Source organism: Grus americana, chromosome 2 (genome assembly GCF_028858705.1).
Source record: "Grus americana isolate bGruAme1 chromosome 2, bGruAme1.mat, whole genome shotgun sequence".
Classification (NCBI taxonomy): Eukaryota; Metazoa; Chordata; class Aves; order Gruiformes; family Gruidae; genus Grus; species Grus americana.
In genome coordinates this window covers 98,230,280-98,245,319 of record NC_072853.1, presented here as the reverse complement: position 1 = coordinate 98,245,319, position 15,040 = coordinate 98,230,280, and the positions used below count along the sequence as shown (strand labels likewise).

The window sequence follows — 15,040 nt, the reverse complement described above, 5'->3', positions numbered from 1 at the left end:
CTGGATTGATTCAGATAGCATCTTCACAGAGCTCTTTGTGCAGGGGCGGGAGTGTTCCAGAGGTGGCTCTGTTGAGCAAAGCTGGCACGTGTTCTCACAAAACTCTGGGGAAATAATGAGCCTGTGGAGAAAAAAGAGCATGTATCTGTATTGCCTGCTAATGGCAGCTTCCACTCTACCAGCCAGACCAGATTTACCTCACGTAGAAAAAAGTAGCTCTGTAAACATGGCCTCAGACTGAGCTAGACTGCAGCCTACAGCACCCAAAGGTCCCGTGTGCTTCGGCACATCCAGCCAGTCAGTGTGCCCCTGACTGTCAGGGTTGCACAGTCTCTGCAGACTCTCTGTGAGGCAGCTGGTAATCAGGAAGGCATAGGGGCTAGCCACCCTGCTGTACTCACAGGTACCCTCACAGACAGAAGTCTCCTGCAACAGACCACAAACTGAATTTTAGATCTACTGCCAAGTGAAATCACTGGAAGGCCCTGATTTATTTGACCCAGTTGTGACTAGTGTGGACGTGGAATGTGAGGAAGTGGGTGTGTTGTGTTGTTGAGTAAGGAGGGGAGAGGAGGACAAACAGACTGCGGATGGGCAAAGGGTTTGACTGTGTTTCTTGGAGCTGCGTGTATAATGGAGCAGGAAACCAAGTATGAGTTACAGTCGGATCTCTCTTGCTCTTTATGGTTAACGCATATGCATTCCCTCCTCTCCATGGCTCCCCTATATTAATTTTGCAGAAAAAAAGAAAAGCAGAGTGTGATTTTATGACTTTGGCAGTATTACAAATGTTTGTGTCTATAGTGGACAGCAGAACATGTGTGCAATAGAGCATGAAAGACTGACTCATTAATATGAAGGCTGGATAACTATAGGTGTCATCCTAGCAGTGGTGCTCAGAGACCCATCCTAGTTTTGCAATAATCATTTTCTGCTAGCAACCCTCAGAACAACGTTATTATCCTGATTTTACCAGAACACAGGGAGTGTGTATTTACAGTGTTGAAAAATGAGATGGTTCTGTAGTATTCGTCCCCTCCTTTCCTGCTTTGGGGATGGATCAGTTCCTGACCTGCTTAGGTCATGTTGGCTTCAGTAAGCCCACACTTTTTAACCCCTCACCATTACAGGGTGAATATAGGAGGGTTATTTAATACCTGTCTGCCACAACATCTGGGCCAAGAGAATTAACTTCAGCTATAACTGGGGTCTCTAACACCACTGCAACTCAAGTCTGTCGCCCAAGCTAAGGAGACTAAAGCCAGGGCGAGGATATTATGCCTGAATTCTGCAGCATTCAGATACGTATTGGTGTGTTTATTAGGGAAAGAAAAGGCTGGACTGCATGGTCATTGCCAGAGCTCTGGCACTAGTGTCACAGAAGAGAAGTATCCTCCTGAGGGAAAAACACCATATGGGGCCCAAGTATGTAAGTGGGTCTAGTGGCAATAAGTATACATGGCATCCCTCAAAATGTCTCACTACTGTCATTATGCAGATTCAGGAAGGGGCTCACCCTGCCTGAGCCAAAGGAGACCTCTAAAGGCAGAGTATTACAACAACTGTCTACATCAATTAAGCAGGAGAAAATATATCCAGCAGGTTTTTGTTATATTGATAGAGAAGTAGCAGGAAGGATGTGAAAAGATTCAAAGCCTACCAGCTATCTTCATGTAGATTATAGCTGATAGTGTGATATGGGTTAGTCCCTTGGGGCACTTTCTTGCATCCACTTCTGTCTTGTGGATGTACTTCAACATCTTCATCAAATTGCTCCTCTTTCTTGTTACGTTGGCTCAGCTTACGTATGAAGGGAAAGAAGTCCCACTCACAGAACGAGAAAGTGACAGTACTGAGCACAGTACAGGCACTGCAAGGAACACAGCACACTTGAAGCCTGTTCTGCAGTAGCTCTGTTAGGATGGCAGATTGGGATTTTAAATGTTTGTATTACTGAAGTGATCATGTTTGATTTTTGGAGCTGATACATTGACAAGGTGACAATTTTTAGGCAAACATGGTAGTCCAAGTGAACACCTGGTGTCTCTCTAGAGTCACTTACACAGAGAAAGGGGAGGTGAAATTGCACCAGTTACTTTTCCTCATGCTAAATTATCTTTAAGACTCAAAGCTCACCTCAGAAATGAATCTTTCATGACTCACTGAAAGAAGAGAGGAAACCCTGTCTAAGATTAGGCACTGTTCCTATCCTGTGCTATTTGTCTGGGAGCCAATAGTCTCAATTTTCATTCTTGCTAATCCATTGGCCTTGAGAAAGTGCAGCAGTGATTTACAGCAAAGGGGGCATTTAGCAGGAGAGCTCCTTCAGAAACGCCCTACTTGAGATAAAGTTTCTGTTTCTTGTAGGTCAGAGAACTACTCTGCTGGATAGAGAGGCAGTCACATAATCTAGTAAGCCAGCAATGTGGGGAATGGAAAGCAGCCTTGCATGTGTCCTCTCTCATTTGGCTATCACTTGATAGAGATACCTATTTCCCCGTCACCCTGCCTGGGTGATGGGCCACCAACATTCAGTGAAAAGGATGACTAAGGGGTTCTTCACCCAGCTACTGCCATACCATCTCTTCCTCCACACAGAACACTTTCCATACATAAATATGCCCAGCTTATGTAGTTCAGAATAAAGCACCATATGTATTGTTTCTACTGCTGTATATGCCACATACTTTATATATCTTGTGCATAATAAATAACTATCTGTTTGTTGATACTGTAGGAAGGGCTGGTTCTACAGTTTATTATAAAGGTTGCTTGAAACATATAAATCATAGTTATAAACTTATTATAAGTTGCATGTAATATTAAATATTCAACCAGTTCATACTGATTTTCTGTATTGTATTTCTTTTCCTCAGGCTAAATTTTGTTATTGTAAAATGGTTTATCTGTTCAGAGAACAAGACTGGGCAAAATAACATTATTTTAGCCACGTTAAAATAATTCTGTTGACTGGAAAGCTGTTTTCCCTTCTCCTTCAGCTTAGCACCCAGTTGTCTCAGAATCATGCCCTCTACAGGCACCATGGCCACCCTTTCCAGTAGGCTTACTTCAGAATAATGCCAGTTCTCCTGAATTCACAGGGGGATTTGTACAGATACATTTCCCCAGGGCTCTGAGGTAGAGGCTGAGCCTGCAACAAGCTCCGTGACTGAAGCCCATCAGTTCTACAAGTCATTCTGAGTCCAGAGTGAGGCCCCTGTTGGGACAGCTGAACTGCAAGGGGAAGCTTCCCAGACGAAGTTGCAGAAGCACAGTCTTACTTTCTAAACAGAGCGCTTGATTTTTCACATGGAATTAAGTGGTTTAATGCATATAGCTTTATTATATAGCATCTTCTGGCATAACTGCTTAGTACATCCCCTTTTTGTTTCCCTTTCTGTGAATCATTAAATTTACCTGCTTATGTGAAGTAAGTGGAGACATCTACAGATAAAGAAGTGCTGTGAATCATCATCGGTTCCTTTTATCTTAAATGGTAACTCATGAGCTTTTGGGAAAGTGTTTTATCTGCTCAGCATTTTGTAATTTGGTGACATTCAAAGTGATATTTTTTGAAGCCGGTGATTAATGATTACACACTAAGGCCCCCATCCCCATGGTACTTCCGAAAGCATAAAGCCTCCATCACTGGCACTACTGGGTTAATTATAAAGGTCAGACACTGAGCCACCCAACAAGAACAGACTGAAACCCATGTACCTGAGAGCATTCATAGCCAGCCTGTCTTAGTCAGACAGTAAGAGTCAGGCAAATTCCTGATACTACTCTTTGAAGATTATTAGACCCCTCTTTCTACCTTGGCTCTTCCTCCCCTGACACATGCACATACACTCACACCCTCCTCCAGGCTCTGACAAACTTGTCAGAGGGAAAAAAATTGCACAAGCAGAGCCCTTAAGAGGAGAGAGAGAGATTCAGCTGTTAGCCCAGCACTCCTTTCTGGAGCTGACAGCAAGAGTGTCTAGCTCAACAAAAGGCATAATGTACTGGAGGTTATCAGCAAATGGAGTAAAAGCCTTTAAAGTTCTACCAGGTGCTGTTTGGCCTTTGAAAAGCCACTGACTTTTGGATCCACCTGTTCAGTTTGTGTCTGAATCCTTTTCTGCGCACAGAGAGGTTCTAACGCTCAGCCCCACTGCCAGCTACTTGCGAATGCCAGCTCTAAAATGGCTGATGGTGGGGGTGTCTGGCTGTGCTCAGCCACAGGTCACACACAGGCATGCATTTCTGCCAGTAGGGAGGTGAAACAAAATGGAGTAACCATACAGTCTGGGGAGTAGCTTCAAAAGAGGAAAGCTGTCAGCAGTCTGCAAGGGACCCTGATCATCAAAGCAATGGGGAGCCTTCTTGGTACAATGACTGTGTAGAGTAGAAGGATCTTTCATCTGATGCTCAGACCTTTAAAAAAACCTAAAGAACCGTAGCACATTATGAGCTCTGCTATGTAAGTGCCATTCCTTTTTTACGGCCCTATCACACATACATAACTTTGCTCCCCTCAACTGAAACCCCCTCATCAGCCACTTCTTTGCTCTGCACTGAAACCGAAACACATAGGTCTAAAATGCTAAAGATCTCAAAGTGCTGTTGTTTCTTTACCAAAGCCATAGCAAACAGTGAGGAGTACGACGAGAGATTCATTTTCACTTACCAAAGATTAGATTACCCAATTTGCGTAGAGATTATCAGATCAAAATCCAACATAGCTGATGGCATATTTCCTCACCCCTCCCACTGTGACCTTTTAATGTATTGTAAACTGCTGAGAAAGTTATTTTAAATGTCTTTGGTGGTTTAAGGTAGGGGTTTGTGGTACCTCTGCATCACACAGCCTTACATTAAAATGGTAGGGAATGATTCAGATCATCAGAGGTTTTGTTGTGCAGTTTCTGGGATTTAGGAAATTGCAGTCAGGAATTTGCATTGCTGCTGTTACGGGTGGTATTATCAATAGACTATACGGTAGAGTAAATGAGCCTAAAGAAGGAAAGCAATAGAAAGGATAATACGGATTCCCTAAAATCTCAGCCAAGATTATGCATACCAATGGTGCACAGTCAGCTCTTGACACACTGTTCCTGAGCAGGGGCCATTCTGCTGCAGGTTGCAGAGCACCAGTGCTCACTGGGTCCCTGAGTGAGCTCATTGGCACTCACTGTCATCTTTTCTTTACACAGGATGGAGGATGCAGCTGCCCAGGAGATGTCGCCAAAGCGTTTGGTAAGGACAGCCTGTGGTGCCACCCGTTACACCCCGCGTATCTCCAGCACTGTCAGCAGTGGTGTAGAAGTCAATTTGACCCTGAATGTGTAATCAGCAATAGGTTGCATTCATCCCCATGGGTGATTCCAGTGAAATTAATACACCAGACGTGAATTTGCTCTTTGGACCAGACAGTCCAAATTCTGCAGTGCAAAACATACAGTGGTCAAAGTCCTATTTAGAAACTATCTGCCAGGTGTGCATGGGATACAGCCACTGGGACAGTAATACAAAGAAAACTGATAAGGGTTTCTTCTGAGTAGGGTTCAAAGATGCCTGTAACATTGCCAGAGCTGGCTGACCTGAGCCTGGAATGGACTAAGAGATGGTGGAATGTGTGTTGGACAGAAGAACAAAACAAAAAGGCAGGCCAGATCCCTGGAGATGTTCTTGGGATCAGCTGTCCACTTGAAGAGATGAGATTTTATTTATACTGTATCCCCTAGAGGTGAGCAGATGTCTAAAACATCTAAGTTAATAATTAACAGATTTTGCTCTCATGCCAATAGCTTCAGTGAATTGCACCAGCTCTTGCTGATACAACAGATAATTTGTGAGTATTTTCTGTTGGGCATGAAAGTTACATCGGGGGGGTGGGGTGTCAAGGTCAGGATTGTCATTTAGCCATAATCTTTTTGCAGCAGCGTATGTGAACTAGGTGCTAAATGCACCCTGGGCTGAGAGGACATTTAAAGACACTCCCCCCGCCTGCCAAAATTCAGGACCCTTTGGAGATGTCACAGTGGGGTAATACTCAGAATACAGTGGAACAGCACAGTCTCTCATTGGGATTTCAGGGTGGTATGGTACAAGAGATAGCACATTATGATACAGCATGTCTGCTTGGCAGGAAGCTTTGGACGTATGGGAAGCAGGGGCAGGCCTAAACTCAGATTACAGACCTGCCAAGATAAACTCAGGGCCTCCAGGAAAGGTTGAAACCAAAATCTGTCTTCTAAGTTTGCAGACAGCTCCTCTTTTTAGACAGGTCAGATGACAAGGAAGGCTTAATTAGAGAATTTTAAGCACAGCCATGGAGTGATTGCTACCAACAAGGAATCTGCTCAGTCACAGGATTTCACATCTCCCTTGTGTTACCCAGCAAGTGATGTGACGTGGGGAATAGATACTTCCAGTTGGGTGATTCTGACATAGCTGAACAGCAGCATCCACCCTCTTTGACAACAAGATTGTATTAAAAAACCACCCAACCTCTCAGCCCAGCCCACCCTGACATCATACCGCCTGCAGTGAGGCCTTTGTTCTGCCTGACTTTGGCTCCGCAGCTCACCCGGTTCTTGCTGGCGTTGTCCTTGCGAGCCTGTGAACTGAGATTGCAACCTCACTGCATTCCCAGCTGGCTGCACAGAAACCTGGCCCGTGGAAAAGGTCTTTCTTCAACAAGAGCATTTCCAGAAGTTAGAACAACAGGAAGCAACTTCAAAGTGTTTAAAATGTTTTCCTTTTTGATGTTTATAGTAAGTCTGAAGGGTCCTTGTAGTGTTTCTGGGCTAACTGAACAGAAACTTGACTGAAACCTGTGAAATGGCAGATTCTGGCTGATTGTCAGGAGGTGCTGGGATTCACAGTGGTAGGTATTTGAAGGCTGTCGTGGGTTGTCCTGGGACAGAAGAGCATCAGAAAACTGAGATTATACAGGCAGTAGTTCTACTCTGACAGTAGGCCAGACAGATCAGTCTGACCTGTGTGTCACAGGTACAGGGCTGGAACTGATAGAGATTACCCTGAGGCAATAAACTTACCATATCTGGCTGTGTATAATTGAGGTAGACACACTGTGGACATCTGACTAGCTGGAGCCAGGTGCACGTTTGTCAAAGGTGGGTGGCAATATAAGCTTCTAGATAACGTTATTACTATCAGTGTTTATTGAATGCTGTTGAGGTGATTTGCTATGTGAGCCACGTAGAAGATAGCCTCCATGCCCAACATTTACAAGCCAAAGCCTCAATACTGATAATGGATTGTCTAGCACAAACCTCTGTGCTTGCTGAGAGCCTCTTGGCAGGGAGGAGTTACATAAATATATCAGATAGCAGAGACCAGGTGATAAAACCCACAGATGTACAATTTCACCTGGGGATAGAGGCCTGGACAAAGCATGGACAAGAGACCCAAAGAGAACTTCTGGTTAAAGTGATTATACTATCTCTTTTTGGTGGATCATTGTAAAGTTTTCATGATAGGGAGTTGAGGTGTTCTTTATAAAGCATTGACAAAGCAGCCATTTGAATCATAAAAAGTGTAGAGGGAGTCCCAGATGTGAAGACTAGCATTGACAAATGGCTGAAGATGTGACTGGAGGAGGCAAGTTCATGGGAACAGGAGGAGTAGAGTTGAGTGCAAGTGAAGAATTGTAAAGAACCATGGTGAAGATACTGAGAAGCTTTACAAGTGGAGGGTGACACCATTGACTGCTGTCAGGAGTCAGGCAGATTGGGCGTTTTGATGGAGGGGAAACAAGATAGAAACCTATTTAAAAAGGCAAGGAACAGAGAAGCACTGAAGGTGAGGGACAAAAATGCCGTGAGTGACAGAAACTTTGGGAGAGACTGCTGGAATTCTGGAACAGCTGGATCAGAACCTGGTATGGATTTGCCAAACTGAACGTGTCACTGCCATCTGAGTATTGGAGATGATGATAGAAAAGATGTAGGTTGATCAGGAAGAAAAGAGGTGTTTTGATGTAGGAATGAGAGAAAGCATGAAAGAACTTTGTGTTGGGCTCTTAGATGGTTCACATAACTACACCCTTGGAAAGGCTGATAACATGAACACATTTCTCAGAATGCCCCAGGGAGGCACTGCTGTCTCCTTTTTTAAAGATGAGAAGTCAAAGCACAGAAATACTAAGTTCAGTTGCCTGGGGTCACATATATTTTTGTGACACAGCCAGGAACAGAATGTGCCTTTTGAATCCTACGCCAGCATCTTTAACACAATACTGCTGTTCCTTACAGCAGTGGTGAGAAGAGATACAGGAGCAGGGAAGGAAAGGGAAGGAAAAATCATGTGGAAAAGTCAACTGGGGACATATACTGGTTCCAAAATATACCTGACAGATCGTGCTGGCTTTTTTTTTTCCTGTTTTCAATAGCTGTGTGTGTACACCTGCTGTCGCAAAGGCTCGCTGGCTCAGCTGGAGCACAGGTGAACGTTGATTCCAGAGCCAGCTGTGGTCTGGGCAAACTTACTCTTCATCTGCCTGGAGGTCTGCCCAGGCTACAAATCCAGGCTGACTCTAGCTGAATTTGTGCAGAGTCAATCTGGTTATCAGTAACTCGTATTATCAGGCATAGAAAAGACATCTGAGGGACTCCATCCAGATCCAGCAGAACTCTCTGAGTGCTGCAAGATTGGGCTGGCATCAGCACATCTATCCTGTAATGGCTTGAAAGAGAAGGCACTGTGAAATGTGAATGAGCAAAATCAGCCCAGATACAGGGTAGACCTCAAGGGGGAAGTCAGTGCATTGAAGTAGCATTGTGTAGAAACAGGATGACTTTAGCAAACTCTGGGCGAGCTACTGGGATGCTTGTATGCAATGTACCTCATCACATCCTGTGTTATCTCAGGGGTTGTTGCCAGGTGTTCCCGGTCCCCCACAACCTGAAATAATGGCACACTGTCTATCTGTACTTGAAAATGAAAGGCTGCAGCTGGGTGTTGCAAACATCACCAATGCTTCTGGTCATACAAAGAACCATGCATAAGTAAAGAAAGACCATGCTAAAAACTGCAGCCTCCTGGGTGGATGTTAACTGGTAGAAAAGTAGTGGAACAGACTTGAAACTTTCAGATATCTTTGCAACACCGAAGCAGGGTGGAAAGTTCTGGAGAGCACTGGAAAAGTATATTTAATATGGGCTTGTCATTCCTGGAGCTGCAGGGCAGTAAGCATGTGTCATTCCAATGTTTAGACGTGCTGCGTCTGCTGTAAGATAGCTCCTCTTCTGGAAGAGCTTGATGAATTATGTTGTAGTTTGCAAAAGTTATTCAAGTTGGATGAGTTTCAATTCTATAATTCAAACACATTTGCTTTCCTCCCAAAATACGCAGTCAAAAGAAAAAGAATAAATAGATACTTAAGTGCACAGGAACCAAAATTCTGTGATTCTGAAGCATAGATTTCATGTGACTGTTTTGCATTAATAATTTGGAGGCTGTGAAACCCACAACCAGAGACAGGACTAGAATTGGAGATCAGGGGATAATATTGGCAAATTGTCCAGAGTGTCCTTTGGCAGGCCTTTGACTTGTTTAAATGCCCTTTCTGAAACCTTGACCCTAAATCTGTCCCTCCTTCCTCATGTTGTTTTCTTCCACCCATGAAGCAGACATCAACTCGATTTCCCAGGGTACTTATTTTTTGCAAAGGTGGAGCAAGATTGTGCCAGGTAACAACAGGAGTTCCCCACCAGTAATTGAGAATGTCTTAAAGGATGAGCATTCCCTTTGTTTTTGGCAGGTTAATAGTAGTATCAGGCATGAGACAAACTGAGGCTTTAAAACTCAGCCATCTGAAACAAGAGAGCTCAGGAAAAATCTGCCAGGTAGTTGGCATGATAGGACACCTGAATGGGTGCCTGGCTATAAATATTGCTTGTGATGTGCTCAACAGTTTTGCACAAGCCTCATTTTTAACATCGCTTTACCACGGACATACTGTTCCTTTCAAACAACAACCAGGCAAAGGGAGGTGAGGTCAGCAGAGCAGCTGGGTGCTCTGCTCCTAGGCATTGCTGCTAGGTCTGCTCTTTGGCAAAGGGGTGGAGGGAGGGAACTGGCTTTTATAAACTAGTGCACACTCCACAGTTGTCATGTATTCTAAGATCAAAATATTCCCAAATTCAGGTTTGTCTACAGAGCTTTTAAACAGATGGCCGAAGCTGAGTAGATTTGATAATGATTTCACTTACTCTTCAGATTTTAAGGTCCAGTGCTATTGTTTGGATAGTGACAGAGATCAGAGCAAATCCTAATGCCAGACTTACCTAGCCTGGGATCTCCCCAGAGTTCGGACATGTTCATAATGGGGTGGGGTTAGTTCAGGCTCATCTGCTTTCTATGAAGTGAGGTTTATAGCCCTGTTCTTTTGCCAGTTCTGGGAAGAAGCTGGGCAGAGAGGAGACCTGTTCTGACACATACACACTGAAGAAGCAGAGTCTGAACAGGAAAATGCTTTGGTTCAGGGATGGGTCACCACAGGCTCATAAAAGAGTAAAAGCCAAACTTTTCCAAGCAAGACTAGATATGCCAAAATATCACAGGAGGAGCTGCTGGTGGAATAGTTCCAGCCCAGCTGGAAATATTGGAAATCACAGTAGAAAATCAAGAGTGATTCCAAAAACCTTCTTCCTGATCTTACTCCCAGTGGAACTGATTTCATGATTTGCAAAGCCAGGGGAGATGGACAGACAGAATAGGCAAGATTGAGTATTCAGTGTTGTTATTCAGTATCTGGAACATATTTAGGAGTTGTAGCTAATGGTTAGACCTCCTTTGTGGTGCATGCTGAGAACGACAGAACCCAGGAGTGGTGGTCCTTGGCCCGGAGTTTTTAAACAGGAACCAAATGCAGATCCATCCAGATCTCTTTGACAAGGGATCACCCAGGCCTACACTGAACACATATGGCTGATAGACTTGAAAAATCCATCATTTCAGTAAAAAATCTGCTTGTTTTCTGTCAATGTTGGGAGGAGTATATTACATTCATGAATATGCCTTCCTGCAGGGTACATTTCCACTCGCAGCTGGTAGCCTAGAAAGGTCTTGAAGTAGGAGTTGTCCTCTTCTCTGTACAGCATTGAGCTCAACAGGTCCCAGCCCTGTGATTAGGGCTTCCAAGTACTGTAGTCACAATAGTAGTTAATAAGGAACTGTGCTCAGATTATGAAGTAAAGGGTTAAAACTGAATTTGAAAATAGTGTGGGGTGGAGTAGAATAATCTATATCTTTGTCATCACAGCAGAAAAGCATTCTTTCCATTTTAAATACCAGAGAAATACAATTCTGCATGTGTCAGTTCTTCAGTAAAGCATTTCTTCCAAGTTTGCTGCATCTGTTACAGGAGGGGATTCTCTGGATCAAACTATTTAGGGTTAGTTATTGTTTTTGGAGGCCACTGTGTTCTTGCTTTGTCTTTCACCCTCTTCTCCCTCCCCTGCTTTCTTACTTGTCATTTTGTTGATCACAGGAGCCGGTGCTGATTTTGTCATGCTTGGAGGAATGTTTGCAGGCCATGACCAGTGTGCTGGAGAGATTATGGAAAAGAATGGCAAGAAGGTGAAACTCTTCTATGGAATGAGCTCTGATACAGCCATGAAGAAGCATGCAGGAGGGGTTGCTGAATACAGGTATGAACTCCACACAGGAGCAATTGCAGTGAGCCATCCATCCAGTAACTTCTGGAGCGGAATTGTGCAAAAGGCATCTGTTGGAAACAGGCCCATGCCTCTATTCCCGTTTAGGAAGCTGTTACCAACACTTATGGCAGCAGATCTGAGGGAGGGATGACATCAAGGGGGAGAGAGGGAGAAGGAGCTGGGGGTGGCTAGCTGAGAGCAACTGTGTTCACTCGATTGCAGCCGGTGCAGTGTGCTGTCACTGCAGCACTAGTTTCTGGCTCTCTGCTTGTCCAGGTTGGGTGTCTTGTTGGTGTATGGGTTCCCAGCTGGCCCACATGCTCCCTTCTGTTTGCAAAAAGTGGGCGCCTGGTGAATCAGCAAAGCTCAGCTGGAGTTTCCCCAGTATAGAGTTGAGTTACAGCTGTAACGCTAATGAAGGCCCAGGACCTCATTAATCAAGCACTCTCAGTCACAGGCGGTAGCCCCAGGACTTGCTCCTGCATTTGTTGGGCAGCCTTTTTAGACAGCAGAATCCTGCAGATTTCTCACCCCTTTTTGGATAGCAGAGCACCAGAGTAGCCCCAAATCATGCAGCATGCAGGAGCTTGGGTTTTGAGCTAAAATCCTCAGGGTAGAGGAAAGGACAGGCTTTGCAAAGGAATCTCTTGTCCATTGCTATTTTACTCTGGAAAGCGCTGAGAATTTTGACTTTTTGAAAAAGCAGATGACTCCAGAAAACCTCTGTGTCTTTTCTCTTTTGAGTGGCAGGTATAGTCACTCCCCTTAGACAACAAGTTTTGTAGACTTCATTAGAGAATGTTTCCTGTCTGACAGTATACACTGGTTTATTTAGGGGTCCCTTTTGATTCTTCTCCTCTGTTGGGGTAGACTCAGGCTCTGGTCCCATCTGGTAAACTGCTGTTCGTAAGAGTTTCAGAGCCAATGACCTTACCTACTGTTCCAGACATTCAGGATTGATGGGTTCTGTTGGCCTCGTCTGCTACAACTACTCCAGCATGTGGGTTTTTCCCAATGTGTCCAGCTGCTACCACGGGTAAGAGTTGCAGCGCTGTGAAGGTGACAATGCAGAATGTAAAGCAGAATGGGATCCACAAAGCTTCGACACACAGGCATCCTGATAAGACCACGACAATCCCAAACATCATGCTAGATCAAAAACATCTTTGATCCCACCTCCTGTCCTCCACCCCGACATTGGCCTTTATGGTGGCTTTTGTCTGCCACTTCTGAAGAGTTAAAATGCACCATGAAAATGTGCACTAGTTCACCTTGTGCTTTACAAAGTGGTAAGACACAGCGTACTTCAGAGCATTTACACCTGTCTCCTTGGACCTGAATCATAGAGTCGTAGGATCATAAAATAGTTTGGATTGGAAGAGGTCATCTAGTCCAACCCCCCCTGCAGTAAGCAGGGACATCTTCAGCTAGATGAGGTTGCTCAGAGCCCCATCCAACTTCACCTTGAATGTGTCCAGGGGTGGGGCATTTACCATCTCTCTGGGCAACCTATTCCAGTGTTTCACCACCCTCATTGTAAAAAACGTCTTCCTTCTATCTAGTCTGAATCTACCCTGTTTTAGCTTAAAACCATTACCACTTGCCCTGTCACTACAGGCCCTGCTAAAAAGCTTGTCCCCATCTTTCTTATAAGCCCCTTTCAGGTACTGGAAAGCTGCTATAAGGTCTCCCTGGAGCCTTCACTTGTCCGGGCTGAACAACTCCAACTCTCTCGACCTGTCCTCATAGGAGGGGTGCTCCAGCCCTCTGAGCAGCTTCGTGGCCCTCCTCTGGACTCGCTCCAACAGCTCCATGTCTGTCTTGTACTGGGGACCCCAGGGCTGGACGCAGTACTCCAGGTGGGGTCTCACAAGAGCAGAGTAGAGGGGCAGGATCACCTCCCTCTACCTGCTGGTCATGCGTCTTTTGATGCAGCCCAGGACACGGTTGGCTTTCTGGGCTGCAAGCGCACATTGCCAGGTCATGTTGAGCTTCTTGTCCACCAACACCCCCAAGTCCTTCTCGGGGCTGCTCTCAATCCTTTAATACTTCAGCCGGTACTGATACTGGAGGTTGCCCCAACCCATGTGCAGGACCTTGCACTTGGCCTTGTTGAACCTCATGAGGATCACATGGGCCCACTTTTTGAGCTTGTCCAGGTCCCTCTGGATGGCATACTGTCCCTCAGGTGTGTCAACCACACCATTCGGCTTGGTGTCGAGTGCTAACTTGCTGAGGGTGCACTCAATCCTGCTATTATTATGAGCTCCGAGACTGTAATAATTATGGAGATGAAGGAATGCTAGCGGTAAACGTTGTGCAGGAGAAATCTGGAGACAAAGTCATTAGCTGTCCTGGTCTGGCAGAAAACCCAGGCTCATTAAAAGAGAAGCCTATGTGAAAATGGAGAAACAGAGAGCTTGTGGCCACTGCACTTATCCGATAGCCTGTGCCTATTAGACACAGTCTGGTTTAGTACTACTTTCTGAGGAAGACTTCTGAAGAGTAGAAAATCAGTTGGACATAGGGAGGAGAGATGATAGTAAAGAGCTTTTCAAGGGCAAAAAAGCTTGTGATGAGTTTTCGCAACTTCCAAGGGCATTTGTTTATGTAGGAAAAAAGATTTCTTAACAAGCGAAAATATACAGTGGATAGTGTAGTTTGAGGAGAACATGTGTATCCTGGCAGATTTTTAAAGCCAGGATTTTTCTGCATCTACTAGGATGAGAAGGGGGCAGGGATATGTTTACCTTCTGCCTGAGAAGGATGTACATGTCTGTCTTGAGTGGAGTGTATTTTACCTGAGCCCATGTACCTCTTTCTGGGACTCAGATCAGAAGCTAGTGAACAATGTGCAAGGGATTTTTTTTTAAATCTCATACGGGGCTGCATCTGTACCAGTTAAAAGCACCACTGTCTGCAGGCCATCTGGTTCCACTGAGGACAGCCAGTGGATTGCTTAGGGGAGCAACGCACGTGACTGGCTTTCCACCTGGTTGACCTGCAAGGCTCTTTTGGCACTGCAGGTTCAGTGTGTTTTTGCTTTCAAGCACAACTGTTTATTTGCAGAAGAAAGAGCTGCACAAAAGTACATCTGCATCTCAGACAAGCTGAAATGATGCACCAGAAAGATGTGCTCTGCACCTCTGAGCTTTGATTCAGTCTGAGTTCATTTGCCGGTTCACAGAAGCAGTGTACGGGTTTGGGGTGTTTTTTTGTCCCCCAGCGAATCTGCTTATCATCAAAGCCTCTGAACAAATGGTCTGAGTGAACAGCACTAGTAATTATCTCATAATTTAAAAGTGGCGGCTGCCAGTTACACAGAGATAGTGGCAACCTTTTATCTGAACTTACTGTCCTTTGCTACC

At 44.9% G+C, this 15,040-nt stretch overlaps 1 protein-coding gene across 3 annotated transcripts in view; it reads left to right on the top strand.

Moving 5' to 3' along the window:
- Window positions 1-15,040, top strand: part of GMPR (guanosine monophosphate reductase) — a 53,555-nt gene that overhangs the window by 26,900 nt on the left and 11,615 nt on the right. For all 3 annotated transcript variants that reach the window (XM_054817229.1, XM_054817227.1, XM_054817228.1), the window contains exons 7-8: window positions 5,199-5,241; window positions 11,504-11,663. In XM_054817229.1, coding sequence (XP_054673204.1) covers window positions 5,199-5,241; window positions 11,504-11,663 — 203 coding nt within the window. The remainder of the gene's footprint in view (window positions 1-5,198; window positions 5,242-11,503; window positions 11,664-15,040) is intronic.